Source organism: Podarcis tiliguerta, assembly GCF_965153285.1.
Source record: "Podarcis tiliguerta genome assembly, chromosome: 18".
NCBI lineage: Eukaryota > Metazoa > Chordata > Lepidosauria > Squamata > Lacertidae > Podarcis > Podarcis tiliguerta.
In genome coordinates, this window is record NC_139551.1 from 11542981 (window position 1) to 11570930 (window position 27950).

At 47.7% G+C, this 27950-nt stretch overlaps 1 protein-coding gene across 4 annotated transcripts; it reads left to right on the forward strand.

Moving 5' to 3' along the window:
• Nucleotides 1-934: 934 nt before the first annotated feature.
• Nucleotides 935-25107, forward strand: SUGP2 (SURP and G-patch domain containing 2). 4 transcript variants are annotated; one of them, XM_083421423.1, is made up of 11 exons: nt 935-1067; nt 5029-5150; nt 7709-9214; nt 11609-11726; nt 12994-13442; nt 15604-15715; nt 16703-17103; nt 17212-17273; nt 18491-18633; nt 21539-21662; nt 21883-25107. In XM_083421423.1, the coding sequence occupies exons 2-10, from the start codon at nt 5036-5038 to the stop codon at nt 21660-21662; spliced, it is 3030 nt and encodes a 1009-aa protein (XP_083277549.1). In that variant the 5' UTR covers nt 935-1067; nt 5029-5035; the 3' UTR covers nt 21883-25107. The 4 variants fall into 4 exon arrangements, with proteins under 4 accessions (XP_083277549.1, XP_083277550.1, XP_083277551.1 ...); XM_083421424.1 differs by having other exon boundaries at nt 24791-25107; XM_083421425.1 differs by having other exon boundaries at nt 1049-1227.
• Nucleotides 25108-27950: the final 2843 nt, after the last annotated feature.

The following is a 27950-nucleotide window of genomic DNA, read 5'->3' on the forward strand; positions in this document are numbered from 1 at the left end:
GACGTGTGGATCCAGAATTGGCCTCCACAGTCACTTGTGGACACACTGTTAAGACTGTATTCATGGAAGACAATCTTACTTGGTTACAAGTGGTCACCAAAGGAAGAATTTTATTTTATTTTATTTTAAGAAGTGGAGCTTTAAATGCATGTTGGGAGACTGACCAATTTACACCCCTCTCCACAGATGCAATATTCAAAGCTGCATGACTCCGGCTTTCAGCCTTCCTCCAGCTCACTGAGACTCAAGGGCAGTAAAACGAGCCTTCCTGGAGGCTGGAGCCAGATTCCCGCCTTGCAGGGGGCTGGATGACCCCTGGGGGTCCCTTCCAACTTCACAATTCTAGGATTCATGTCTAGGTTTTGCCAGTTTGGAAAGCAGCTTTTCCTCGTTTCTGTTGAAAAGGAAGCAATCACTACTACTACTTATTATTATTATTAATTAAATTTGCACACCGCCCTTCATCTGTAATATAGTGTATTTTAAAATGTGGTTTTAGAGTTTTTTAGGGGTTTTTGAATGTTTTATATAGTTTTTATGTAGTTTTGTGGTAGTTTTACGTAGTTTTTATGTAGTTTTTCAATTTCATTGTTCCGCAAGGGACAATGACAATAAAGATATCGTATCGTATCCGTAGAGCTCAGGGCGGATTACAACATGAAATGACAACGATGGGATTTACTAATGATTCCTTCACTTGGAGCAGAAAGAAAAAGCAGCGCCTCCGTCTGCAGAAGCAGCTGTTGACAAGCACGTTGTGCGCGTGCGCCTCGCGGCGGAAGGGGGCCGAGGGCACTTCGCCGCGCCTGCGCATAACTCGGGCTGGTGGGCGGGGAAACGCGGCAGGGGGCGGGGCTTGTGGGGTTTTTTTTCGCGCGTGTTCCTTTTGCGCGTGCGCACAGGAGGGAGGGGCGAAGGCCGAAGGCGCGAGACCTTTTCCAAAGGGCGGGGCTTGGAGAGGAAGCCGCTGCGCCTGCGCGATGGAATCTCTGCGCGTGCGTAGTGGCAGCCCCTCCCCGCCTGGCTTCGAGGCGGCTGCGCGTTGCGGTTTCCTTATTCCGCCTTCGGTAAGTGAAAGCTCTGAGGGGGGAAAGAAAGACAGAAAAGGGGGGAGGAAGGCCGGAGGTTGCCAACTGACCTGGAGGCAGCCTCCTCTTCCGCCTTGGAGCAGCCAGGCAAGCAGCCAGCGCGGCCTTCACTTTTCCCGGTGCCTGAAGGGAGAGCCTGGTAAGTTGGCAACCTCCGTCAAAAGACCCCGAGGTTCCTGCCCTTGAGGCGCCTTGGTTGCACGTTGGCCAGCCTGGATAACCTTTCCTGCTCCCACCACCGTTAACTGGTTTTGGTGCTGGGCAAAGGGCTCTCTCCCCATTATTTGAGGATATTTTAAATTATCACGGTAGCAAAAGTCTCCTGGCAGACATCGAATGAGTCTTGTAAAATAATGCAACGGTGGAGAAAATCAGAATTAAGGTGGAGGAAAAAAAACCAATTCTAGGAAACTGTAAAAAAAAAAAATTTAAATCGCAAAATAGTACAAGGGGTATACAGTAGTTGGAAGGTTCTTTTTATTTGAAACAAACTCATTTTCTATTTCTTTTTCTTTTCTCTTCTTTCCCTTTTTTTAAAAAAAATGATATTTATTCCAATTTTAACAAATACAGAAAAATTTGAAAAAAACAAAATACAGTAAAAATAAAGAAAAATACAAGAATAGAAAAAGAATGAAAAAGTACATAAAAACCGCACCTCCACCCCACCCACAAGAAAAACAAAAACATTTTAAAAAAGAAACCCTTCCATTTTTCACAATTCCATCCTTCAATGACTTGTTTCCTCGACCTCCTCCCACCTCCCTTTTTGTATTCCAGTTAATAATTAAGTCAGCAAATTCTTTCCATCTTTCACTGCTTACTACTTGTTTATCTTAATCCATTTAAACCTTATCCTCCCATCAATATCTAAAAGATTATCTATACTCCAATCTAATAAAAAAAAGAGAAAGAAAACCTAAAATCTTATACCCTTAAATCCTAAGATCTCAAGTCCTTATCATGATTCCACTAAAGTCCTATAGATTCATTCCACCATCTCCCAACATTCCTTAACTATACAATATTACACTAAATACTGTCTTTAAAATTCCCAATTTTTCCCACCATCTCTTCTCCCTGGTTTCGGTTTTTATCAGTCTTTTCTGTCAGTTACATAAAATTCATCAACCCGGTGTTCTTATGTCCGAGGCTCTTAACTCTTCTCCCTGTTCTGTCTGCAGATTTCTTTCAGTACCTAGAATTAAATCCCAAAGGGCTTTCTTCTCAGCAACTCCTTTATTCCATTTCAACATGTTTGCCCATACTCCATATTCAGAATTGTAATCCAAAAGGTATTCCAAGACATACTGCACAGTCCCTTTGAGGTTACAGAGTTCCACTTTCCCAAACTTTCCCGCAGTGCCTCCCTCCAACAGAAAATCCTCCCATCTTGCCTTATTCAGTGCATATGGGGCACTGCCTCTCCAATTCTGACTTTCAAAGTCTATAACCTCAAACTTCAATTTATATCCATCAATTTGATTCACTGGGGCCAAGGCCTCCATTTGAGTTTCTTCTTGCAGAGCCGAAACAGTTCGTTCCATCTTCTTCTCCAATGCTTGCCATTTCAAAGTTGGTTCCACATCCCGAACAATTCCTGTTGAATTATTCACTTTTTTTTATATCATATTTTTTATTAAGATTTTCACATAAGAGAAGAAAAAGAAAAATACAAAAATAAAAACAAATAAAAACAATTCAATTTTCATAGTATTTCTTACATTTGCTTGTTTCCCGGATTTCCCCACACCTCCCCTCTCTGTACAGTGGTGCCTCGCAAGACGAAAAGAATCCGTTCCGCGAGTCTCTTCGTCTTGCGGTTTTTTTCGTCTTGCGAAGCAAGCCCATTAGCAGATTAGCGCTATTAGCGGTTTAGCGGCTATTAAAGGCTTAAGGGATTAGCGGATTAGCTGCTAAAAGGCTATTAGCGGCTATTAAAGGTTTAAGGGATTAGCGGATTAGCTGCGAAAGGCCATTAGCGGCTTAGATCAGCTGTTAAGCGGCTTAGCGATCAGCTGTTAAGCGGCTTAGGGGCTTGGGAAAAAGGGAGGGGAGGGGAAAAAGCCCCAGGAATCACAAGACATTTTCGTCTTGCGAAGCAAGCCCATAGCAAATTCGTTTTGCGAAGCACCTCCAAAACGGAAAGCCCTTTCGTCTAGCGGGTTTTCCGTCTTGCGAGGCATTCGTCTTGTGGGGCACCACTGTATTCCAATTCAATTATTTAGTCAGCAAATCCCTTCCCTCTATCTTATCTTTATCTTTATCTTAGTATATTATACCTTTAGTTTTTCGTCTTTTTAACCTTCCATTTTTCCATACTCCTTCACCACATTATTACTAATAACCCTTTAACCTCAATCCAACGTCATTCTAACATTCATTAATTTTATAATATTTCTGTAAATAGTCTTTAAATTTCTTCCAATCTTCCTCCACCAGCTCTTCTCCCTGGTCTCAGATTCTGCCGGTCATTTTCGCCAGTTCCATATAGTCCATCACCTTCATCTGCCATTCTTCCAGAGTGGGTAAATCTTGTGTCTTTCAATACTTTGTGATAAGTATTCTTGCTGCTGTTGTGGCATACATAAAGAAAGTTCTATCCTTCTTTGGCACCAATTGGCCGACCATGCCCAGGAGAAAGGCCTCTGGTTTCTTTGGGAAGGTATATTTAAACACCTTTTTCATTTCATTATAGATCATTTCCCAGAAGGTCTTAATCCTTGGGCACGTCCACCAAAGGTGAAAGAATGTCCCTTCAGTTTCTTTACATTTCCAGCATGTATTATCGGGCAAGTGATAGATTTTAGCTAGCTTGACTGGTGTCATGTACCACCTATATATCATTTTCATAATATTCTCTCTTAAGGCATTACATGCCGTAAATTTCATACCTGTGGTCCATAACTGTTCCCAGTCAGCCATCATTATGTTATGTCCAACATCTTGTGCCCATTTAATCATAACAGATTTTACTGTTTCATCTTGAGTAATCCATTTCAACAGCAAGTTATACATTTTTGACAAAATCTTAGTTTTGGGTTCTAACAATTCTGTTTCCAATTTTGATTTTTCCACCTGGAAGCTGATTTTCTTATCCAATTTATATGCCTCCATTATCTGATAATAATGAAGCCAATCTCGCACTTTATTTTTTAGTTTTTCAAAACTCTGCAATTCAGTTTATCTCCCTCTTGTTCCAAAATTTCCCAATATTTCGGCCATTTGGCCTCCATATTGAGCTTTTTCAGAGCCTTCGCTTCCATCGGTGACAACCACCTTGGGGTTTTATTTTCAAGTAGGTCTTTATACCTTATCCAGACATTAAACAATGCTTTCCTGACAATATGATTTTTAAACATTCTATGTACTTTGACCTTTTCATACCATAGATATGCATGCCATCCAAAGACATTATTAAAGCCTTCTAAATCCAAAATGTCCGTATTTTCAAGAAGCAGCCATTCTTTCAACCAGCAAAAAGCTGCTGATTCATAATAAAGTTTGAGGTCTGGCAGGGTATTCACTTTTTGTTCCAAGACAAATACATTCTGTTCCAAATCAGAGACACTTTGTTCAAAAGTGTCCACTTTCTTTATCATCAAGTCTGTCGTTTCATACAATTGCTTCAACAAAGCATTTATTTTATCAGACATGTTCCCAGGAGCTTCTTGTTTTTCCATTCTTATCTTCAGACTCTTCAAGGCCGCTTATTTCACAGCCTCTGTTTTTTGGTGGAAATTTCCACCTCTCACATATAACAGTTACAACAGCTTCCAGTGAAGCTGAACACTGGAAGATTCAGGGCATGTAGTAGAAGAGACTTACTCGCTTTATTTTACTCGCTCCCTGATTTATGAATCATTCTAAAGGTTCGCTTGGTGATATGGATGCCTACTGTTCCCCCTCCTCCCTAACTCTTCCTCCTTTCTCATTCCAGAGCCCAGATGGCTGCTCGGCGGATGGCGCAGGAGTCTTTTGACGCCCTCATGCAAGTCAAGGCGAAACGGCATCGTCTGGACAGGAGTGACCCCATCGACGAGGCCCTCCACCAGCTGAGAGGTATGGTTGGTCCAATGCCCCTGAGCTATTTGTTGCTGCTGGTCAGCCTTTGACCCCGTTGCTGCTTCCGGCCTCAGAGACTCAAGTTGTTTTAGGTGAGCGTTATGACCCCAGTAAATTTAATCTGAGCCAGAAAATAATTCCACATGCCTCGCGCTCTTCCATTTCTGAGACCTTCCCCTAAAGCAGGGGACACTCAGGCCTCGGAGGGCAGATGCCGCCCTCCAGATTCTCCCCAGGCCACTCTCCTTGCCAGCCCTGCCTTGCATGTGTGCGTGCACACACACAAGTGCTTTTGTGTAGCTGGGATGTGTCCTTGAGCATTGACCATGCCTTTTGCTTGCCAGGATGGAGGGTAGATTGATAGACGCATGAGTGCAAGTGTGTGCAGCAACTAGCCTACTGTCAAAAGGTTGGATTCACCTTCTTTGCTGCACCCCTTCAGCCTCGACCCTTGCGCAGAAGGTCTTCCCAAAATGGGATATGTCCATTAAGGCAGAAAAGGTTCCCTTGGCTTGGCATTAAAGGGTTTGTGGTTAGTGGCCAGCCCACAAGTGGAGTGTGCTGCTAACCTTATAAAAGTCCCAATGATCATAGAATTGTAGAGTTGGGAGGGGCCCTGAGGATCATCTAGTCCAACCCCCTGCAGTGCCTCAAGACAGCCTCTTTCCATATGAGCTGACCCTGATATTGAGATTGTGTTCTGTGGCCCTTCTTCATGTGCTGCCTCTACAGGAGGTCTGGAGGGCAGCAACACAAGAACCGGGCCTCTTCTACAGTGGCTCCCTGTTTGTGGAATGCTCTCCCCAGGGAGCACCTTTAGGCACCAGGCAAAAACGTTCCTATTCAACCAGGACTTTGGCTGATTGCCATCCAGAGGCCTTTTAAAAGGTGTTGGTGTGGGGTTGTTGGGTGGTTCTTGTTTTTATTTTTATGGTGTGTTTTGTGTTTATATATTGTGATTTTATCTTGTGAGCTCTCCTGAGACCTGCAGGTACAGAGCAGTATACTAATTTAATAATAAATAAAGGAATATGCAGCTGTCCCATATGGGGATTGACCTTGCAACCTTGGCGTTATCAGCACCATGCTCTAACTGAGTGAGCTATCCAGGCTGATGTGGATGTGAAATAAAAAACTTTCCCAGTCCAGGAATCCCGAGTCCCTTCCAAATGCTGTTGGAATACACATCCCCATCACTCCTGTCCATCGGCCGGGATGCCTGGGGCTGGTATCTTATGGGGCCCAACCACCATCACCTAGAGCAGTAGTCTCCAACTTTTGCAGACCGCAGGACTCACTTTTAACCCAAACATGCATTTCTTAATCTTTCATGAATTTATATGGTGGCAGTGCTCCTTTTGCAACTCACCTTGGACCAGACTATGACCCACAAGTGCAGTGGCCCCAAAGGGGCAGGGAGATAACTTAGAGGGTGCACTAAGAGGCAGGAGTACTTGAGGGATGACTATCAGATTTTGAAAAGTCCATCAAAGTTGTTAAATTAATTCAACTAATTTATTGGATCTGAAGGCAGCCCTGTTTAGGGAAGTTTTTAATGTTTGGAGTCTTATTCTGTTTTTAATGTCCTGTTGAAAGCTGCCCAGGGTGGCTGGGGAAACCCAGCCAGGTAAGTGGGGTAGAAATAATAAATTATTATTATTATTTATTATGAATAAATGTGCAATTAAGTGTTTTGAGTTTTATGACATTTTTATTTTCTTTAGTGGGTAATGGAAACTGCTATTCAATTTCTTTTCAGAGGGTAGGTTAAGGGGTGCTGGGGATGAGTTTATGGAACCAAGGGAGTGGTAGCCCCTAAAAGATTGGAACCGCTGTGCTAGTGGGTCCCAGTGATCTAAAGGTCTTCCATCATCATCATCATTATTATTGGATCAAGGAAATAAGTTCTCCTGCTTTCCCTTTTTTCCCTCCTCCTCCCTCCAGTTCCATCCTTCAAATGATACCCTTTCCAGATCCCTTTTGGTGACCTTTAGACTTTCAGTTTTCTGCAAATTTGCAAATAAATACCCTCTTGCCTTTATAGAATCATAGAATTGTATAGTTTGAAGGGACCTCAAGGGTCGTCTATTCCAACACCTTGCAATTCAGGAATCTTTTGCCCAACATGGGGTTAGAACCCACAACCCTGAGATTAAGAGCGTGCAAAACATGGGTTTTCTACCTCTGGGTTTTGGCTCCTGTTTGGAAATCCTGCTTGCTTGAGAAAGGCTGAGATTCAGTAGTGGAGCATTTGCCTTGCACACAAAACCTCCCAGTTTTTATATCAAACTATTATTTGTGTAAAAGGCAATAAACTGTTTATCAAAGTTATCCAGAAGATTTTATAATGTAAGGAGAGGCCTCTATTTAAATCTTTCAACGATGTACGTAATAAAGTAATGCCATTCTGTCTTTCCACCAATTTTGTTGTACTTAGTTTTTACACAGCTGCCATCGTGTTGCACCAATTAGTTGAAGAAGCACCCTTTTGAGTTCTCCCAGTGTGCTTGGTTTTATGCCATGAGAAATAGCTTTCTTTTTTCTTCCCCCCGCAGTTCATTCGCGCCCAGCGCAGCGAACCCGGTACGAGGATGAGGACGGGGATTTCCATGAGGAGAGAAAGTACCTGCACAGTGACTGGAGGGGAGAAGCCCAAGAAGCCGCCAACGAAGACTATTCGGTGCCTCCCTATCAGTCAGAGGAGGAGGATTACTACACACCCACATGCTCACGGAACCAAGATTACGCCCAGGCCCCTTCTCATGACCGGGACTACAGCCGTTTGTCTTCTGCGGAAAGGGAGCTCCCCGGCCCATCAACCAGGGAGCGGGGCTACGGTCACCTGGCCTCTCGGCAAAGGGACTATGGCCGTGTCTCCTCCCGAGAGACCTCCGGGCTCCGCGATGCTGACTACAGTTCAGCAGAGCTGTTGAGTGGCTTCCATTCTCCAGGGCTATTGGAAGAGGAGTTTGGGACTGTGAGGAGTCAGGATTACAGCCTGGAGTATGGCCTGGAGGCGGAGAGAGAGTTTGCTCCCTCTTTACATGCGGGGAGGGACCTGACGGCGAAGCGCATCCGGGCACCACAGGGCCTGGTCAAAAGCAAGACAGATGCGGTCCTCCCCGTGAAGAAATGGGTCCAGGCTTTGTCCTCAAGCGACCTGCTGGGGGAGCCTGCCCACCCCTCCAAGAGGAGGGCCTTCCCCGCTCAGCACCTTCAGCTCGGCCAGCGGCCTCCCCTGCCCCTGAGGGGCACCCTGCAGCACGACGACCCGGAAACCGTGGGGCATGCCCGGCCCAAAGAGCCGCAGCTGGACCTCAGTGGACCGCTGGATGTTTTTACCACCTTTGGGGTGGAGATCATCAAGTGGGCCGGCTTCCACAAGATCAAGAAGGACCCGGAGTACACGGAAATGTTCCGCATCCTCTTCAAGCTGGAGACGGAGTCGTGCGCCAAGATGCTGGCCTCCTTCAAGTGCTCGCTGAAGATGGAGCACCAGGACTTCTGCTATTCCGTCGTGCGGACTCTGCAGCACCCGGCGCTGCGGACGCCCAAAGTGGACGGCCAGTTCTTGAACCTGCTGCTGGAAAAGAAGCTGGTGGCCACCAAGAACGGCTTCTTCCAGCTCATCAAACCCTTTGACCGGTACATGATGCACCTCCAGGCCTGCCTCCTGAAGAGCGCCGTCCCACTCCTGATGGCCTGCAATGCCTATGAGCTGGGCCTGAAATCCAGCAGCTTCAGTGACCCGGGGCAGATGGCGGCCGCCTTTGAGACCACTGCCTCCCTCTGCCGGAAGGGCCTGGTGCTCGTCGGCCAGACCTTCGCCATGGCCTCCTCCTTCCGGCAGGAGAAGATCCTGGAGGCCATCGGGCTGAAGAAGGGGGCCCCTCTGCCCATCTTGTTCCCCAATTTTGACACCTCGGCCTTGTTTGGGAAGGAGTACATTGAACACCTGCAGGGCTGGCTGGAGAAGAGGGGGTCCCGGATTCAGCTGAAGAGGCCAAGTGCGGAGACCCCCAGCCCACAGGGCGCTCCGGAAACCGAGCCGAAGATTAAGAGTAAGCGGGTGCTACTTCCGACTGACTCTGCCTGTTGTCAGGGGCGGCTGGGTCCTTTTTCTTTGGGGGAAGAAGTATTTCCATCTGTAGACTTTCTAGCGTTCACGTTGTTTCAGTTTGTGAGTCTTTGTCCTCTTCTCCCACCTTGCTTCTGTTGTCTCTGTGAGCATTTAATTTTATTTCTTAGGGTTAATAATGGTGATGATGTTACGATTCATGTGCTTCCCATCGGACTGGGTTACTCCAGCCACTCTGCGCAGTTCCCAACAAAATACAAAAACACAATAAAACATCAACCATTAAAAACTTCCCTGTACAAGGCTGCCTTCAGATGCTTCTAAAAGTCAGATAGTTCTTTATTTCCTTGACATCTGATGGGAGGGCATACCACAGGGTGGGCACCACCACCGAGAAGGCCCTCTGCCTGTTTCCCTGTAACTTCCCTTCTCGCAGGGAGGGAACCGCCAGAAGGCTCTCGGAGCTGGACCTCAGTGTCTGGGCTGAACGATGGGGGTGCAGAGAATCCTTCAGCTGAGGCTGTTTAGGGCTTTAAAGGTCAGCACCAGCATTTTGAATTGTCAGGGTTATAGTTTGGGTCTGGGGCTTGTTGGCACGATGTGAGGCTTGCTCTGCCTTCCCATTCCCCAAAATTAAATATACCCAAAGGAAAAAACCACACCCAAAATTGCCAATACAGTGGTGCCTCACAAGACAAAAAGTCTTGCGGTTTTTTCGTCTTGCGAAGCAAGCCCATTAGCGGATTAGCGCTATTAGCGCTATTGGCAGTTTAAGGGCTATTAACGGCTATTAAAGGCTTAAGGGATTAGCAGTTTAGCTGCTAAAAGGCTATTAGCAGCTTAGTGCTTTAGAAAAAGGGGTTGGGGAGCGAAAAAAAACCTCAAAAATTTTCGTCATTTTCGTCTTGCGAAGCAAGCCCATAGGGAAATTCGTCTTGTGAAGCGCCTCTGAAAACGGAAAACCCTTTCGTCTTGCGGGTTTTCCGTCTTGCGAGGCATTCGTCTTGCGGGGCACCACTGTAATGTTAATGATTTGTCCTTTTCCTCAGGCAGTTTCAGAAAAATGAGGATTGATGTCTTATTGGCAGGATCTGTAATATGGGAGGGCTGCAACCTATGCGGAGTTACTTTCTAGGGGTTCATGTGAAAGGCAAGATCATACAAAGTCAGTGAGACCCCGGGAACTGACCCTAAGCTGGTACCCTCTTGGAGTCAATAAGGATCAGGCAGACTCAGCAAATGGAGAATTAGAAGGTGAAGTTTATTGCCAGGCAATAAGGACCCAGTTTGGAATCTCTTCCAAAAGGAACTGGGACCCCGATTGACAAAAATCCAGAGGTCTTTATACCTGAACAGATCACAGCAAATCATAGATCATGAGACAACCATGAGGCAGTCACGATATCGCCAGTGAAATTAGCCAATTAGCAAGCTCCTTGCCATGCTTCCAGCTCCTGGTCAAGCACAGAGTTCTAGTTCTGCTTTCCGTTGCTTGCAGTGACGCTCTGTCTAACCTTTCCCCTAGTTATGATAGGACAGGGAGTTTGGAGATTTTGGGGTTTTGCTCTTCCTGTTCTGTGGATTAATTTAGCCTGTATCTGAGGGGATTTTGTACCAGAATCTCTGATTCACGTCTCCCCCCTGTCCAGGGTACACGGATGTTTATAGGGGAAAGGTCGGCTCCTAATTTTGCTGTTTCAAGCAGTTTGCAGTTAGCTAAGGCACAGCTTCCCTTTGATTCAAAATGGATTCTAAAATACTGTAAGCCCTGATTATATGTGAGCATATACGAATATATTGATAACTGATAACTGATTATATGGATAGCATAGGGGTAGCCCTTCTTCCTTGCCTCAACCCCACATAGCTCTCTCTACTTTACTTTTGCGTACAGCCTGCGCTTGGGAATAATTTCCTCATTTGCCCCATGGACTCCTCAACACTGCAGCAGAGAACCAGGCTCTGGGAAGGTGGTGTGAGGCCTCTGGAAGGCTGTTGGAGGCTTTCACGGTTATCTGACATCTCGCAGGCCCCCCCCCCCCGCCTCCCAGAGGTCTCGTGTGACCTTCCTGGAGCCCAGTAAGCTTGAAAGCTTTTTCTGCAGCAGGAAAACCTGGTGCGGAAATAGTTTTTTATGCCCTCTGGTTTGCTGGGCTCTGGAAAGGTCTCGTGAGATTTCAGACGGCCTCTCCCAACTGCCCACCTCCCTCCCCAGCTCTCCATTTATTTATTATCCCCCGCCTACTCCCATACAAAGCTGCAAATGCATAAGTAAATCACACGTGAGTTGTGGCCCTACTGTAAGTTTGTGATTGTGAGGTTCCCACGAGGAAGCTTTTCGTTTTATCCTAACCCCCACCCCTGTTTCTTGTCCTAGTTCCGCAACGCGCTGACCGGAAGGTCACCGAGACAATCGAGAAGCTGGTGGAGGGCATCGTTTCCGGCACTCTGAAAGGGAAAGAGAGAGCTCAGTTGAAGGACAACCCAGAGTACTGGTAAATATCTTCTGGTAGTGTTTTTTTAAGGCTGACCTGATCAAGCATTGCTTCCTCTGGTTAGCCCCACTGGCACTGCAGTTATTTCCAGACCCTGGGATCGCTGGAGGACTGGTGGCCCTATGTTGGGTTGAAATAATAAACGACAGACGAGTAGCGGGTGTCATCTGCCCCAGAGTGGGATTGCCAGGCACTGGTGCCAGTAGGCCCTGCTTGAGGCATCTCAGTTGCCCAAGGCTGATAACCCGCGACCTTGGCGTTATCAGCAGCCCTCCTGGCAAATGACCTGGTGGGCGCTGGATCACCAGTTCTTCCTCGCCCCCAGAATCCAGGCACCCGAGTGTCCCTTCGTGGTCACCATCTGTAATAAATGAAAACCTGCCCTTATTCCCCTATGGCAGGGGTCTGCAACCTTTAAGACAAAAAGAGCCACTTGGACCCATTTCCGAAGAAAAAAAAACCTGGGAGCCACAAACATGCGCGCTGCTGCCCTCCGATCTGCCAGCAGGCGGGAAGGTGACGTCGGGACGGTGCGTGACTAACGCACGCACCGCCCCCATGCAACGTCACAGCCAGTACAGCGCCCGCCACAGTGGGGAGTGTCGGGGTGCACAATGCGCCTCCTCCCCTCGCTAGTATCCGCCCCAGAGCCGCTGCAAAGGTGTAAAAGAGCCACATGCGGCTCCGGAGCCGCGGGTTGCTGACCCCTGCCCTATGGGAACACAAGAGCCCTTATAGAGTCCTTTGTAGGTTCTCCATCGGTCGGAGAAAAGAACAGAGGCCAACCAGAGAATATTGAGAAGCAAAGCAGCTAGTAAGTCTGATCTTTATTTCACTGTTGCAACAGGGTGCTCCCCTCACATGCAGGAAAGGAGGAGGGCATCTTCTGGTAGTTTTGTGGGTTTTTCCGCTCCCTTGACTCGCAGAGCCTTGCAGGAACAGGGCTTCTCGGGCCAGCCTAACTTACCTTTTTAATACCCGCTCCTTATGTGTATAACTCCAATCGTTTCACAAAGCAGCGCCTACACTTTGGAACTCCCTGCCTGTTGATATCATTCAGGTGCCTTCACTGTATCATTTTCGGTGCTGCTGAAAACATTCTTGTTCAGAACATCCTGCCCAGATGTTTAGAAAGTTGATGTGAATTTTAACTGGTTTTGGTGTGTTCTTTTTAACTTTTTGTACATTTTACGTTATTGTTGTAAATTGTTTCTCGTGATAATTCTACTGTTTTGATTAGCTGCTCCTTCCCCCCCGGTCAAAACAGGTTTCTGAAGGAAGAGGACAGCCTAGAGCACAAATATTACAAGCTCAAGCTGTCCGAGATGCATCGGCTGAGGTCTGCAGCCAAGGAAAAGCCCAAGCAGGAGAAGACCCCTGAGCTGCAGGATTTGGCTGTCATGCAGGCCTTGCTGCGCGCCCGCAAGGTCCTCCGCATCAAGAAGCGGCTCTTCTGGAAGAGGAGGCCCAGGATCCTTCAGCGGCGGGTGGCGAGAGCCCAGAGGGTGAAGCGAGCCACCGTGGGGACCCAGACGCTCCTGTCCGTCGAGATAATGCTCAAGCAGCAGGGCCCACCGCAGAGCCCCAAAGCCCACCCAGCAGAGACCGCCTTGGAAAAGGCAGGAGTCTGCGACTCAGCCACCGACCCAGAAGATGTGCCCGGGGAAGGGTTGAGTGCTGGAAGCTCGCTTGGGCTAGCATGCCAGTTCCCTGACGGTAGGTGAATTTCAGGGGGGACAGGGCAGGCAGGATGTGGTATGTTCTAGGGCTGGGCGATGTATCAATACTGTATATCACCCAAAACTGGATTGAAATCCATATTGTGGTATCAGTTCCATAATTTTTAACCTGGCAATATATTGTGACTCACGATATCTGTGAGACCTGCAAGTATAGGGCGGTATACAAATTTAATTATTATTATTATTATTAATAATAATAATAGGGATGCGGGTGGCGCTGTGGGTTAAACCATAGAGCCTAGGACTTGCCGATCAGAAGGTTGGCGGGTCGAATCCCCGCAATGACGGGGTGAGCTCCCGTTGCTCGGTCCCTGCTCCTGCCAACCTAGCAGTTTGAAAGCACATCAAAGTGCAAGTAGATAAATAGGTACCGCTCCGGCGGGAAGGTAAATGACGTTTCTGTGCGCTGCTCTGGTTTGCCAGAAGCGGCTTAGTCCTGCTGGCCACATGACCCAGAAGCTGTACGCCAGCTCCCTTGGCCAATAAAGCGAGATGAGCGCCGCAACCCCAGAGTTGGTGATGACTGAACCTAATGGTCAGGGGTCCCTTTACCTTTACCTAATAATAATAATAATAGCCTTTAGAAGACTTCCGAAGGCAGCCCTGTATAGGGAAGCTTTTTAATGTGCAATGTTTTCTTATGTTTATATATAGGAAGCTGCCCAGAGTGGCTGGGGCAACCCAATCATATGGGCGGAATACAAATAATAAACTTATTGTTATTTATTATGAGGACTTGGCGATATATCATCCAAAGCCAGTTTGAAGTCCATATCACGATATCGGATTCATAATTTTTGACCTGGCAACATACCACAAATTGTGGTTTGTGTGTGCTTGTGTGCTCTATGCAAAAATCACAATTTGGGGAAAAACACTGAAGCCAGTCAGTGTGTCTCTCAATTCCTGCAGCCCTTGTTAACTCTGCTGGCTCAGCGCTCCCCTACAAGGAATCACAAGAGCAGGAAAAACCACGAAGCCAGCCAATGCCTCTACTGTACGGAGTTGCACCCTTTTTTCAGACTTCATGATTCAGCACCATATCATGATGTTTAGCTGGTGATATATTGTGATGTTGAAAGCCAGATATCACCCAGTCTTAGCCTGGTCTCGCTTTGCATTGCCTGCCAGTGCCTCTGCAGGTGGGGGTGGGACCTGTGACCCTTGAGCTGCTGAGCTGCCTTCCGCTGAGTCAATCCTTTGGCCCACTGAACAGCTGCCTTGAGCCAATGATGTTTTCTTCCCTCTGCTCCTTCAGTGGGAGTGGGCATTTTGTGCCCAGGGGCTTTTAATCCAAAGGAGGTGCTCCTTTGCTGAGCTGGCCTTTGCTCCCATAATTCTCTCTGGGATCTTCGCTGTGGGTAGCTTATGGGGACACTTAGGAGGCTGATCTCTCTGGCAGGCTCTTCTTAACATTATTACACAGGAATATAGGAAGCTGTCTTGTCACGAGTCAGACCATGTTGCAGAAAAGACCTGTTCTCGTATTGCCACTGTCTGGACCTCTCAGAGGACGAGGGCAGGGTCTGTGTCGGTTCATATGGGGAGAGGCAGTCCTTGAGCCATTTAAGGTTCAGAGGTCAAAAAACAGCACAGAAACTCATTGGCAGGCCAGGATTGATGCGGTATGCTCAAACCACCTTGCCCTGGTGAGCAGCCTGGCTAAAATTCTGCACCAGCTGACATTTCTGAACTGAATAGTCAGCCCCACACATAATGTGCTTCAGTAATCTAACCTGGAGGTTACCAGAGCATAGATTAAGTTAAGGGCATAGCTGGGCCACCACCAGAACCTGATGGAAGGTGCTATGTGCCCCTGAGGCCACCTGAGCCTAGTTAGCAGAGCACATGCCAATTTTGTATTATTTTCTGCAGCCGAGATACATTCCAGACACCATGATATATCTAAATATTGCGGTCTTTAGCTGCTGATATATCACAGTGTTGAAAACCGGATATCATCCAGCTCTAGTCTCCAGTTGTTTTTGGACTACAACTCCCATCATCCCTATTTAGCGTCCTGTATACCTGTGTTTGTGGCTGTATCCCACCAGTGTTCCAGCAATATAAGCCCTGTTTAAAATGGAGCAGGAATAATTTTGTTATCTTCCCCCACCCCACCCCCTGCTTTCCAGTGGATCCCAAAACGATGGTGACAGCAGAGAGGCTGGCCAAGTTTGTGGCGGAGGTGGGACCTGAGATTGAGCAGTTCAGCATCGACAACAGCACAGATAACCCGGATCTGTGGTGAGCTACCCTCCCCCTCCCCGGGAAAATCATGTGGCATGCTCCTGGAGCATCCTGAGTCTTATTGCATGAGCCAGGCATTGCAGTAACAACACTCAACATCTGTAAAGTGGTGGCATATTACTATTACTATTATTATATTTATTAACATTAAAAACTTATCTAAAGAGAGCTGCCTTCAGATGTCATCTAAAAGTCAGATAGTTGTTCATTTCCTTGACATCTGATGGGAGGGCATTCCACAGGGTGGGCGCCACTACCAAGTAGGCCCTCTGTCTGGTTCGCTGTAACCTCACTTCTTGCAGGGAGGGAACCAGCAGAAGACCCTCAGAGCTGGACCTCAGTGGCTGGCCTGAATGATGGGGAGGTGCTGCTTCGGGTATACAGGGCCGAGGCCGTTCAGGGCTTTAAAGGTCAGCACCAGGTCCTTGAATTGTGTAGATCCTTTAGAACCGGAGTTATATGGTCCCAGTCTCCAGTCTAGCTGCCACATTCTGGGTTAGTTGTTATTTCCAAGTCACCTTCAAAGGCAGCCCCATGTAGAGCACATGGCAGTAATCTAAGTGGGAGATAACCAGAGCATGGACCAGTCTGGCGAGACAGGGAGCAGGCAGGGAGGGTCTCAGCCGGCATACCAGATGAAGCTGGTAGACAGCTGCCCTGGACATTGGATTGACTTGTACCTCCATGGACAGACCCTCAGGCTGCACACCTGGTCCTTTAGGGGCACAGTGACCCCATTCTAGTCTCAGTCAGTGCGGCAGATGGGTTGTAGTATTGTTGCAAACCGCTGTGATATATTTCTTTGATACAGTGGTATCTAAATGTTTTTAGAAATAAATCAGTGAACAAGCCTTGTTGTGAAGCTCAGAGCTGCAGCTTGTCCCCAGATACTTGTATGGGCCACCTCAGGGTCCTCATAGGGGAAGCGGCGCAGAAATGTCACACAGCAACAGTGCAGTGAAGTCCTCCTGTGCTCTCTCTCAGGTTCCTGCATGACCGTGAGAGCTCAGCCTTCAGGTTTTACCGGATGAAAGTCTACGAGCTGTGCCCCTCCATGAACTTCAGCGCCATTCCAGGGCCTGCCAGTGAGAGCCCCGCACCCTCGGAGGGCGACTGGGAGAACAATGAGGAGGGGGAGGAAGAAGAGGAGGAGGGGGAAGCTCCCCAGCCTGGAATGGAAGAGGAGGAAGCTCCAGCAGGGTCTGCCAGCGTGGGAGCCTCGAGTACAGCTGGAGAAGGGCAGCCTGAGGGCCCCACCTCAGAAGCATCTGCCCAGGGTCCCCCGCGGGGCAGGGCCTTTGGGCGCAAGAGGGCCAGCAGCAGGTCCTTGAAGGTGGGCCTGATCCCAGCCTCCAAGCGGGTCTGTCTCATCGATGAACCGAAAGGTGAGTGAGGCAGCTGGGCGGGTTAAGCCAGGCAGGTAATTCTTTGTCAAATTTTGTTTGTGTCTGGATTGACCTTTGACCTCTGGATTTGCTTTTTTTGCATTACAGTCCACGACCCCGTCCGGATTGAGTATGACCGACCCCCTGGCTATCAGTCCCACAAAAATAAGGTGAGAAGGGGGCAAAATAATAAAGACGTGCATTTATTCTTTAAGAGATTTCCAGGCAGAGGCCTCTCAGTGCAGCTTTCAAAGCCAGCTGGTAACCTCCATAAAATGTAAATGTGAGCTTCTGATCACCAGTTAGGTACTGGCAATAACCTCAGCCCAGCGGTTCCCAAACCTTCTCAGGCCCCCTTGGTTCCCTGAAGTGATCCCCAGTGTCCCCAACCCTGTAAAAAGCATTGTTCAGAGGAGTGGTTCGCACAAATTTCTGAAGAAGACAATAAAATTTTTAAAAAATCAGTTACCGTATTTTTCGCCCTATAGGACGCACTTTTTCCCCTCCAAAAATGAAGGGGAAATCTGGGTGCGTCCTATGGGGCGAATGCAGGCTTCGCGGACCTCTCCGCAAACAGCAGGAGCGCTCCCGCTGCTGGCGGAGAGGTGCCTGCATGCTGAAGCCTGCGCGCGCTGAGCTCAGCGCGTCCAGGCTTCGCGGACCTCTCCGCTAGCAGCGGGAGCCAGCACTGGGCTCCCACGGCTTGCAGAGAGCTGCCTGTTTGGGGGCTGGGGTCGGGGGAAGCTCGGGCTTCCCCAACCCCGCGCCTGGGGGGGAAATAATTTTTTTCCTTTATTTCCCCCCCAAAAAACTAGGTGCGCCTTATGGGACGGTGCGTCCTATAGGGCGAAAAATACGGTAATTCCCCATTTATTCAAAGTGCATTTCTTTATTTCTCTTCATAAAATTTACCCACAGCTTGACTACAGAAGCAACCTCAAAGCATTGAGTTGTGTGTTTTTTTAGGGTAAGTTTTTAATTTAAAAAAAAAGCCAATGAAAATGCAAAGTTATCACTAAAAAAATCTTGCAGCATAATTTAAAACACACAAAAAGTTAAAACAATACACCAGGGCTTCCCAAACCTGGGTCTCCAACTGTTTTTGGACTACAGTTCCCATCATCTCTGACCATGGGTCCTGCTAGCTAGGGATGATGGGAGTTGTAGTCCAACAACAGCTGGAGACCCAAGTTTGGGAAACACTGCAATAGACTGAAACAAATTATTATTATATTATTAATATAATGTATGTTATTAGAAAATACAAAATAATAATAATAATAATAATAATAATAATAATAATCCTGCTACGGCATTCTGTTGCCTTAATGCAATAACTGAGCCAGGTGTTTATGATAATGATGTTGATGATCAGTTTTGTTCTCAGTGGCAGAAATCAAAGGATTTGGAGTTTTCCCACAAGCGGCTGAACCAGAAGAACCTTGGCTTCCAGATGCTGCAGAAAATGGGCTGGAAGGAAGGCCTTGGGCTTGGAGCCCATGGAAAGGGCATCAAGGACCCCGTCAAAGTGTACGTAGCACGTGAGCGAGTGGCACACTCCTTTTTTATAAAAAAACAAACAGGTTTTGGAATGGATTGATATCTCACCACAGTTATTCCCTGTTGCAGAGGTCGCCAACTCAGTGCCAGCGGGCACCATTCTGCCCACAAAGGCTTCCAGTGGTGCCCCTGGACAGGCGCCCCCAGCTCTGAGCTGTCGTTTAGAAACAGAAAACAAAAAAAAGCCAAAGACTTTAGCCCTCCCAGAAAGAAACTTGCAGGTACCTTCTAAGTGATTTCTGGGAAGTGAGTTCTGGTGTGGCTAGGTAAAGGTACCCCTGCCCGTACGGGCCAGTCGTGTCCGACTCTAGGGTTGTGCGCCCATCTCACTTAAGAGGCCGGGGGCCAGCGCTGTCCAGAGACACTTCCGGGTCACGTGGCCAGCGTGACGAAGCTGCTCTGGCAAGCCAGCACCAGTGCAGCACACAGAAACGCCGTTTACCTTCCCGCTATAAAGCGGTACCTATTTATCTACTTGCACCCGAGAGTGCTTTCAAACTGCTAGGTGGGCAGGAGCAGGGACCGAAAGACGGGAGCTCACCCCGCCGCGGGGATTTGAACCGCCGACCATACGATCGGCAAGTCCTAGGCACTGAGGTTTTACCCACAGCGCCACCCGCATCCCTTTCTGGTGTGGCTACCTTGCTTATTTTTCATGGTGCTGAGGAATGCTCCCCATTTCTGTTAGGCATTGACAGCATCACGGTGTGTGTCAAAGAGATACTCTGATCTTCACAGTATGTACCAGCAGAACACAGGTGACGTGCCACAGAAAGCATGAGGCTGGGCCTCCGACTTTTCTTTGGGGTTGGAATCATCTACCTTTGTGCCTTCAATATTTCATCTTTAAGAAACTCTCCTCCCAGGGTTTGTCTCCTGCAGTGGATGATGATCTTCTCTAGGGGCCGACACTCGCCCTGCATCACTCTTCCAGGACAGTCTGCTCTCTTTAGCTAGAAATTCCTAGCCCAATAACTTGATGTGTGGATAGATGAGACTCAAGTTCTGTCTTCTCTTCCATCAAGGCAACCAGCTTTCACTTGCTGCTGTTGTAGTTTTGCACATTCTCAGGCAGAAAGACAAACATGGCAGCTTCCTGGCCGTCCTGCATATACCACAAGGCAGCGCTCTGGTCCTTTCAGGCCAATGCCCCCAAGTCCTTGTCGCAAGCTCCCAGAGGCTGCAGTCAGCTAAACTGACTTGGCTCTGTATACCTGAAGGAGCGTCTCCACCTCCATTGTCTAGCCTGGACACTTGGCTCTAAGGGCCTTGTGGCAGTGCCCTCATTGTGAGAAGTGGAGTTACAGGGAACCAGGCAGAGGGCCTACTTGGCAGTGGCATCCGCCCTGTGGAACACCCTCCCATCAGATGTCGGAGAGAAAAATTGGTACTTTTAGAAGACATCTGAAGCCAGCATTGTTCAGGGAAGTTTTTAATGGTTGATGTTTTATTGTGTTTTTAATATTTTGTTGAGACTCTAGAGCGGCTGGGGGAACCCAGTCAGGTGAGTGGCATATAAATAATAAAATTATAATTATAAACAGAACTGCTGCTGGCTGCAATGGGGAAGGAGGGAGCTCCAAAGTGTAGGAGCTGCCACATGGAATGGCCGAGTTCTTACAAATGCTTAAGAGGCAACATGGTCCTTCTTCATGGGGAGAGTTGACCTCATGGCCTCTGTGAGAGGCAAAGATGAGCCCAGGCTCTGAGAACAACCCATCCCTGTCTTAGACACATTGCCAGGCTTCGTGCTTTTGGCAGGGGAGCATCCTGCACGTCTCACCCATAAGATCCCAACCACCCCTTGTTTAAAGTGGGTCTTGGCTAGCTGGTCCAACGTCTTCTGCCATTCAAAGCAGACAGCACCTACTGTGCTGGACCAGCGATTTGAGGTGGCATCTAAGTCTTGCGTGTTCGACAGGAGCATCTGTAGTGAGAGCAGCTGTTTTGCAATTACTGGGAAGCTGTGTTGGCCTTCTGCCAGAGCGGGGGGGGAGCAGGCCCCCTGCCCAACACCCTCACAGACCCGTTGCCGAATGAAGCAAACGGCTCATTTACGAGGCGTGACCCCGGGGTCTCCCACCCGAAGAAAGGCCTTCTTCATGCAGCTCCCTCCCGCAGGAGGCAGCGATGGCCACCAACTGGTATGGGTTTCAGGAGACAGCAGTTGGGACTTGGTAGCTCAGAGAAAAGGTGCATTATAAAATTATGCGCGGCATGGGGAAAGCGGGACAGAAAGAGGTTTTTCTCCCTCGTAACACTGTAGAGCTCATGGACGTCCAACGATGCTGGACGTTGAGAGATTCAGGACAGATGTAAGGAAGCCCTTCTTTGCGCAGGCTGTGGTTAAGCTGTGGAACTCGCTGCCACAGGATGGCCCCCAACCTGAATGGCTTTGAAAGAAGACAAATGGCTGCCAGCCAGGATGGCTCTGCTCCGCCTGCACACTCTGAGGCAGCAGTGCTTCCGAATGCCAGTTGGGGAGAGCGGCTCTTGTGTTCGAATCCTGCTTGTGGATTTCCCATTGGGGGCGTCTGGTTGGGCGAACAGGATGCTGAACCCTTTGGCTTGAGGCACCTGCTTCTGACGTTCTTACGTATCCCAACATGCCTTTCTATTTCTTTTCTTTTTGCAAGGGGTTAAGGGTGCAGGTTTGTTTGCCTGTTTCCTAGCACTGTCCAAAATTGACTCCTATCCTTTTTGGGTTGGCACGAGCCAGAGGAACTGGGCGTGGGGAAGGACTGACCTGGAGCTCGGTCACCTCTTTGGAAACACAGTGGCCAAGACGTTGCCCATTGGCCCTGCGCTTTGGTCAAGGAAGCCGGTGGCTGGGCATGTGGGTGCTCACTCTCTCTTTGCTTTGCCTCCCTTTTAGGGGCTCCACCTCAGCGGGGGAGGGCTTGGGTGTGGCAGGGGACGAGAACAAGGAGGACACCTTTGCCACCTTCCGCCAGAGGATGATCCAGATGTACTATCTGAAAAGAGCCTGTAATAAATAGGTAGGTTGTCTGCAGCAGGTCAGCTTTGTCCCCCACCCCCTTTTGAATTAATTGCAAGATTAAAATAACTGTTTCTCTCTTCTTCTGTTTTCAAGCTTTTCTTCTTCTTCTTTGACCAGGGAGATCTTTTCTGTGTGTGCACAGAATATTTTCTGTGTGTGCTTATCTGGATTTGTTTTTAACCGTTTTTTTCATGTTTGTTTCCATTATGAATGACCAGAATGAGCTTTGAACCAAAGAAGCGAAGATCATTGTGCTGGAGAGAGGTCTGGAGAGAGGACAGGCCATCTTCTGAGAACCCCCCACCCCTTTTAAATTTGGAGCAATTAGAAGAGCAAATTGCTCTTAAGAATCCGTAACCTCCTAAACAAATCAAAACATTTCCATTCTTTGGATTCAGGAACGGCTGGGTCTACTTGTTGATCAAATCTCTTAACAAGAACCTAGGATGTCAGGCTTCCCCCCCCACTTACGCAAGGCTGACTTGCATGCAGTGCCGGGAAATAATAAATCAATTGGCTGCTTCTATCTGCGGCTCAAATCCCCACTCTGAGTGCTGTGGGGCACATGTCCACACACACACCAGCCTGGTCCTGGCTGCAGCGACAATCTCAAGGTGTGAGTGGGATCAGCGCTTGGGTCTGAAAGCACCTCTCAAGGGCACCCTAGAGGATGGGCAAGCCAGTGCCCCACTAGCTGTGCGGCCCTGAGCCAGCAGGTGAGGCACAAATCCATCTCCCAACAAGGCAGGGTCAGTGCTCAGAGGAGAAAAGGAGGGGCGGGGGGAGAGTGTGAGTAGCTGAGCTGATCAGGGGGCTGTGGGTCAAGGCGGTAAGGGGAGGGGAGGAGGAAATCAAAGGAAGTGAACAACTGTGGCCGGGAAGTCTCTCAGGACTGCTGCCCGGGAGGGATGGGACGGAAGGCTCAGGGCAGCAGCCCCGTCGACGCATGTGAGTCTGTCTCTTCCCCATGCGCCCTCCCTATTAAAGCAGCATGCCCCCCACTTTATGCAATTTCACTTCAGCATGTGGGGCCCCCGGAGCATAACCCCTGCATAGGTGGGGGGGTGTGTGCCTTTATCCATTCCAGACAGGACAAAAATTGTACTGTCCTCTATGTGGACAATATGATCATCCTGCCTTTCGCAAGATTCAGAAATTTCACCTTTACACAATTTGATGTCTTTTTCTTTTCAACTGCTTTGGGTCTGCACGACGAGCTGCAGTTATTGAATAACCATTACTTGTTCAATTTATTGAACCATCTCTTTGTTTGCTTTAAATAAAATACAAACAGTATGTAGAAACCGATACCATGTAGGGCAGATATGAATCTCACTTTTGTTTGTAAGGTCTGTGTTATCAGCGAGGCACGCAGGATTTCGCTTGGCCTGCATTTCCGTCTTCTTTAACAGTCTTGGTTACCTTTTCCTTCTGCAAAGGAACCTTAGTGCTGTTTTCTTGCAGGAAGATCTCTGGAGAGCTTTTTTTTTTTTTGCGGGGGGTACAAGGTTGTCTGAAATTTGGGTTCACTGCATTGCTGAATACGACCTCTCTAGAATGTGCACGAACTCTACTTACGAACTGACTGTCTCAACAGCATCCCGATTTGAATTTGACAGTGTTTTCTGAAGGATGAGTGTCCACACACTCTCTTTCATCCATTTTCCCTCTGGAGTTCTGCAAAAGGTTACTTCATCTTGGTGACCGGACACAAACCAGTGTTAACTCTGAAACATTCTGTCCGTTGTGGATCTTGGTTTCTCACAGCCACCCATTTTTGGTGGGGGTCTTGTGATGTGCAGGATCATCCGCACCTCCTTCCCCCTTCATAGCCAAAGTGGACTTTTCAGTGGGAACCCACACTCCACTGTGGTTTGCGGCATTCCTTCCCGCTCAGAACAAGCTTTTCTGCCCAGGAAACTCCAAATCAAAGAGTGTGGTGTTGAAGTCAGCCTGAGCTCCATGCCGTCATCAGGCGCACGCAATGGGGAACTTCTGCCTCTGCCTTTCTGAGAAATGCAAGAGTCGTTCATGGGAATCGGTGGGGCTCCCACCGTTGTTTGAGCCAAGAGGTTTGCTGCTGATAGCAAGATGTTGAAGAACCCACGAGAGCCCCTTCCTTTGGCCTGCAGGACCCAGTTCTGTCAAGCTGAAGCTGCCACAGGGGTCTGGCCACCCTCCTCTTAAAACCACTCTCTTGCTTAATTTCTAGGGGTGTTTTGGTTTCTCTTTCATAATTGAGCATCACATTTTTATATTTATTTTTACATTGGGCTCTCAGCCCAGCCTGCCCTTTTGGCCCCCTGTGAGTCAGATTGCTGATTCCCCTGGCCCATAAATGAGCTGTTGCTGTTTGAATAGAACCCTTTTCTTTGATGTGAAGCTTCTGTGTTCAGCCACAGTTTTGTTTTCACCCCACCTCATATTTACAGCCAACTCTTCTGTCTTCTTTCGAGTTGCTGGAACCTTTTCTCCTCCTGACTTCAGGAGCTTGCAGATAGTGAGATGACTGCATAACTGAAATGTTTTCTCTTGCATTTTGTGGGAGGGCTGCGTTCCTCTCTTCCAGATGATTCTGTTGCCTTTGTGGCTTGAACTCAATTCTTGGGGTGTCAACTTACGAATGTTCATTTCCAGGCTGGGGGAATAAATGGCTGTGTGTTAAACCCAATTTTGTTGGGGTGGTCCTGCTGATTCTGGACTCTCTCCACAGCTGCAGGAGTACATAGCAAACTGATTTTTTTAAAATTTTATTTAAAGATGGAACACTGTTTTTCTTGGGATGGGGCCAAAGAGGACTTTTACTCTTCTCCAACCCTTCAAGATAATCATGATTACAGCGAGTCTTCCTTTATGCTAAGATTTGTTTTAGGACAGCATTGAACTGAGCAACACTGGTGTTATTTAAATTCCCACTGTTGCTTTCGCCCAAGGATCTTTTGGGGTTATTTTAAAACCCAAGATCCACTCCTTTCCTGTGTGTGATATCTTCCAACAATCTGCTTTTCACTGGGCAACTTCTGGGGAACATCTTTAATGAGTCTGCAAAAATATTTTCAAACGCAGAGCAAAAATGGCCACTTGGTAGCCAATTTGGTTCACTAGTTGTTTTTTTTCTTATTCTAGTTTTCCAGGCTCTCTCACGAAGACCACAAGCATCCACGAACACTTTCCTGCTGCAGTTGCTAGGGCATCTGTATTCTTTATCCTGTGTCTCTCCCCCAACCCTCCGTTTGGGGGTGGTGGTGTTTTTTCAGTGGCTCTTGATCAGGATCCCCCCCCTTCCTGTGCCATCTGAACAGTATTGACCCGTAGTGGAAACAGAAGTTTGTTAGCCGATTCATTGTTCCTTTTTTAAATGTTTAATGGCATGTAATCCTTTTGCTTTATTTTATTTTTTAACAAAAAAGCCTTCAATAAACATGAACCTGATTATTAGCCTCGTTTCAGTTCCTGGCTGTTACTTCTAGCTGCCGTACATACATAGGTGTCAGAGACTGGCTGGATGAGGAAGAGCGGCTTCCAGGGAATGGCAGGAGAGTACAGTTTGGACCCAGGTTCATGGTGGTGGGAAGCGGGTCATGCCCCAGAGGAGGAGGAGAAGAGCTGGGAAATACTGGATGCTGGAAATCAGGAGGGGAGGAACAGGAGGAAACACAGAAGCCCCAGCCATGAGCAAGGACAGGAGTCAGGAATAACAATAACAACAATAAAAGTTATTATTTATACCCTGCCCATCTGGCTGGGTTTCCCCAGCCACTCTGGGCGGCTTCCAACAATAGATTAAAAATACATTAAAACATCACTCATTAAAAACTTCCCTAAACAGGGCTGACTTCAGATGTCTTCTGAACGTTAGATAGTTGTTAATTTCTTTACCATCTGATGGGAGGGCGTTGTTCCACAGGGTGGGCGCCACTATTGAGAAGGCCCTCTGCCTGGCTCCCTGTAACTTCGCTTCTCGCAGTGAGGGAACTGCCACAAGGGCCTCGGAGCTGGACCTCGGTGTCCGGGCAGAACGATGGGGGTGGAAACGCTTCAGGTATACTGGGCCGAGGCCATTTAGGGCTTTCAGGGTCAACACCAACACTTTGAATTGTGCTTGGAAATGTACTGGGAGCCAATGTAGGTCTTTCAAGACCGGTGTAATATGATGGGAAGGGCATTCCACAACTAGGGAACCACCACTGAAAAGGCCTTGTACGCCTCCTTCCGGCAACTCCTGGTGCCCAACGTCTTGCTCCGATTTCTTTTGGACCACCTCTGTAGTCCAACCATCCTATGGGGGGCGCTATATCCAACCTAAGATTTATGCAAAGTGGGACCTATTGAAATTAAACCATGCATTTCAGTGGGAAATGATGTACACAAGAATTGATGTAGGATACAACACAACCGAGTTTGAAAGGAATATTGATAAGCGGAACGTGTGCAGAGGTGGGCGACCAAGATGATCAAGGGTCTGGAATCCAAGCCTTAGGAGGAATTCCTAAAGGAGCTGGGGATGTTTAGCCTGGAGAAGAGAAGACTGAGAGGAGATAGGATGGCCATCTTCTAATATCTGAAGGGCTGCCTCAAGGAAGGTGGAGCGAGTTTGTTTTCTCCTGCTTCACAAGGAGGACCCAAACCAATGGATTCAAACTGCAAGAAAGGAGACTCAACATTGGGAAGAACTTTCTGACAGTAAAACCCATTTGACCGTGGAGTGGACTCCCTCGGAAGGGGGTGGGCTCTCCTTCATTGCAGGTTTTTAAACAGGTTGGATGGTCACCTGCCAGGGATTACTTAGCTGTGATTCCTGCATTGTAGGGGGTTGGGCTACAGAGGTGGTTCAAAATAAATTGGAGCAAGACGTTGGGCACCAGGAGTTGCCGGAAGGAGGCGTACAAGGTGCTACTCAACCATCTTGGGGACTCCATTCTGGATTTGTGTTGTGTTTACTGCTGAGCCTGTTCCTCTGAAGATATCCCGCAAGGCAGCGGAGGTTTAGGAGAAGAGTTTTCCTTCTCCTAGATGGGCTTCCTTCCTAGGTGGACAAACTCTGCAGCATGGGCAGAAACTGCCCCCTTGCCTGTTGGACCCACTCTTGGTCTTGCCCTCTCCATCCGCCAGAGCCTGTCTTTGCATGCAGGGGAAGTCAAAGCCGTTTCCAGGATTGTGGCCGCTGTCGCATGCTGGCAGCTTCTAGGAGCCACAGGTGGGAGCTGAGTACAGGGTGGGGACCAAACCCCAGAAGAAGCAGGTATCCCCCAGCAGAGGTACTACCCCTCCCCTAACACCCCATATAGCCCATAAATTCAAAGTATGTCCATTGCAATTCAAGAAGCAATGTGGTTAGAGTGAAGGATTACAACCTGGGAGAGACCAGGGTTTGGCTTCCTACTTAGGGATGAAGCTCGCTGGGTGACCTTGGAGACCAGTTGCCACCTGGGATTAAGGAGGGGGAGAACCACATAAAGCACCTTAAGCTCCTTGGAGGAAAATGGTGGTGTATAAATCCAATAAATAAATGTAAGTATAAATAAAGGAAATAAAGGGCCCATTAATTTCCGTGGGTTTCCTCTGAGTAGGCTTTATTTAGATGCAAACCTGTATAACGCAACAAACAAACAAACAAACAAACAGGAGTGGAGAAGAACATAGAATCATATAGTTGGAAGGGACCCTGCAATAAAAAATAACGAAAGATCTGGCTTAGGCTGCTCTGAAATTGAAGGTGGCGCGAGACACCAAGACGTCAGCCCTCCTGAAAGCAGACTCACTAAAATGAAATAGATAGGTCTAACTTGGCTCCATTAATTTGGATGGTTCTACTGAATAGAAGTTTAGAAGAAATTTAATTTGGATGGATCTACTGAATAGAAGTTTAGGCTCATAAGAAAACTAATTCATATAATTATTTTTTGTTCTTGTTTTCATTATGTATTTTGTGTTCCCCCCGCCCCGTTTTTTAAATGCTGTAAACTGCCCTGAGATATATGGATCATTATCATTATTATTACAAAACACAGAATTACAGTAAGGAGTAGGGTGTAAGGAGATCACGATAATTGGCAATCTTGTTTGTTTCAAAGTCCAGAACTGAAGCCTGCCTATTGATTGATTGATTGCTTTCTTGCAAAGTCCAGAACTGAAGCACCGAAGCTGCTGCTGCTGATTATTATTATTATTATTATTATTATACTATTTACTTATTGTTATTACAAAATACATAACTGCAGCTTGGCGTAGGGACCCCAATTATTACCAATAACAATTGGTCATAATCCATTTGATGGACCGATTG

Excerpts from the sequence above, each read along its gene's own strand:
- SUGP2 (XM_083421423.1), top strand. The coding sequence starts at position 5,036 with ATGGCTGCTCGGCGGATGGCGCAGGAGTCTTTTGACGCCCTCATGCAA. Across the intron at positions 5,151-7,708 it reads GGCCCTCCACCAGCTGAGAG|TTCATTCGCGCCCAGCGCAG; the intron begins GTATGGTTGGTC and ends TTCCCCCCGCAG. Across the intron at positions 13,443-15,603 it reads AGCATGCCAGTTCCCTGACG|TGGATCCCAAAACGATGGTG; the intron begins GTAGGTGAATTT and ends CCTGCTTTCCAG.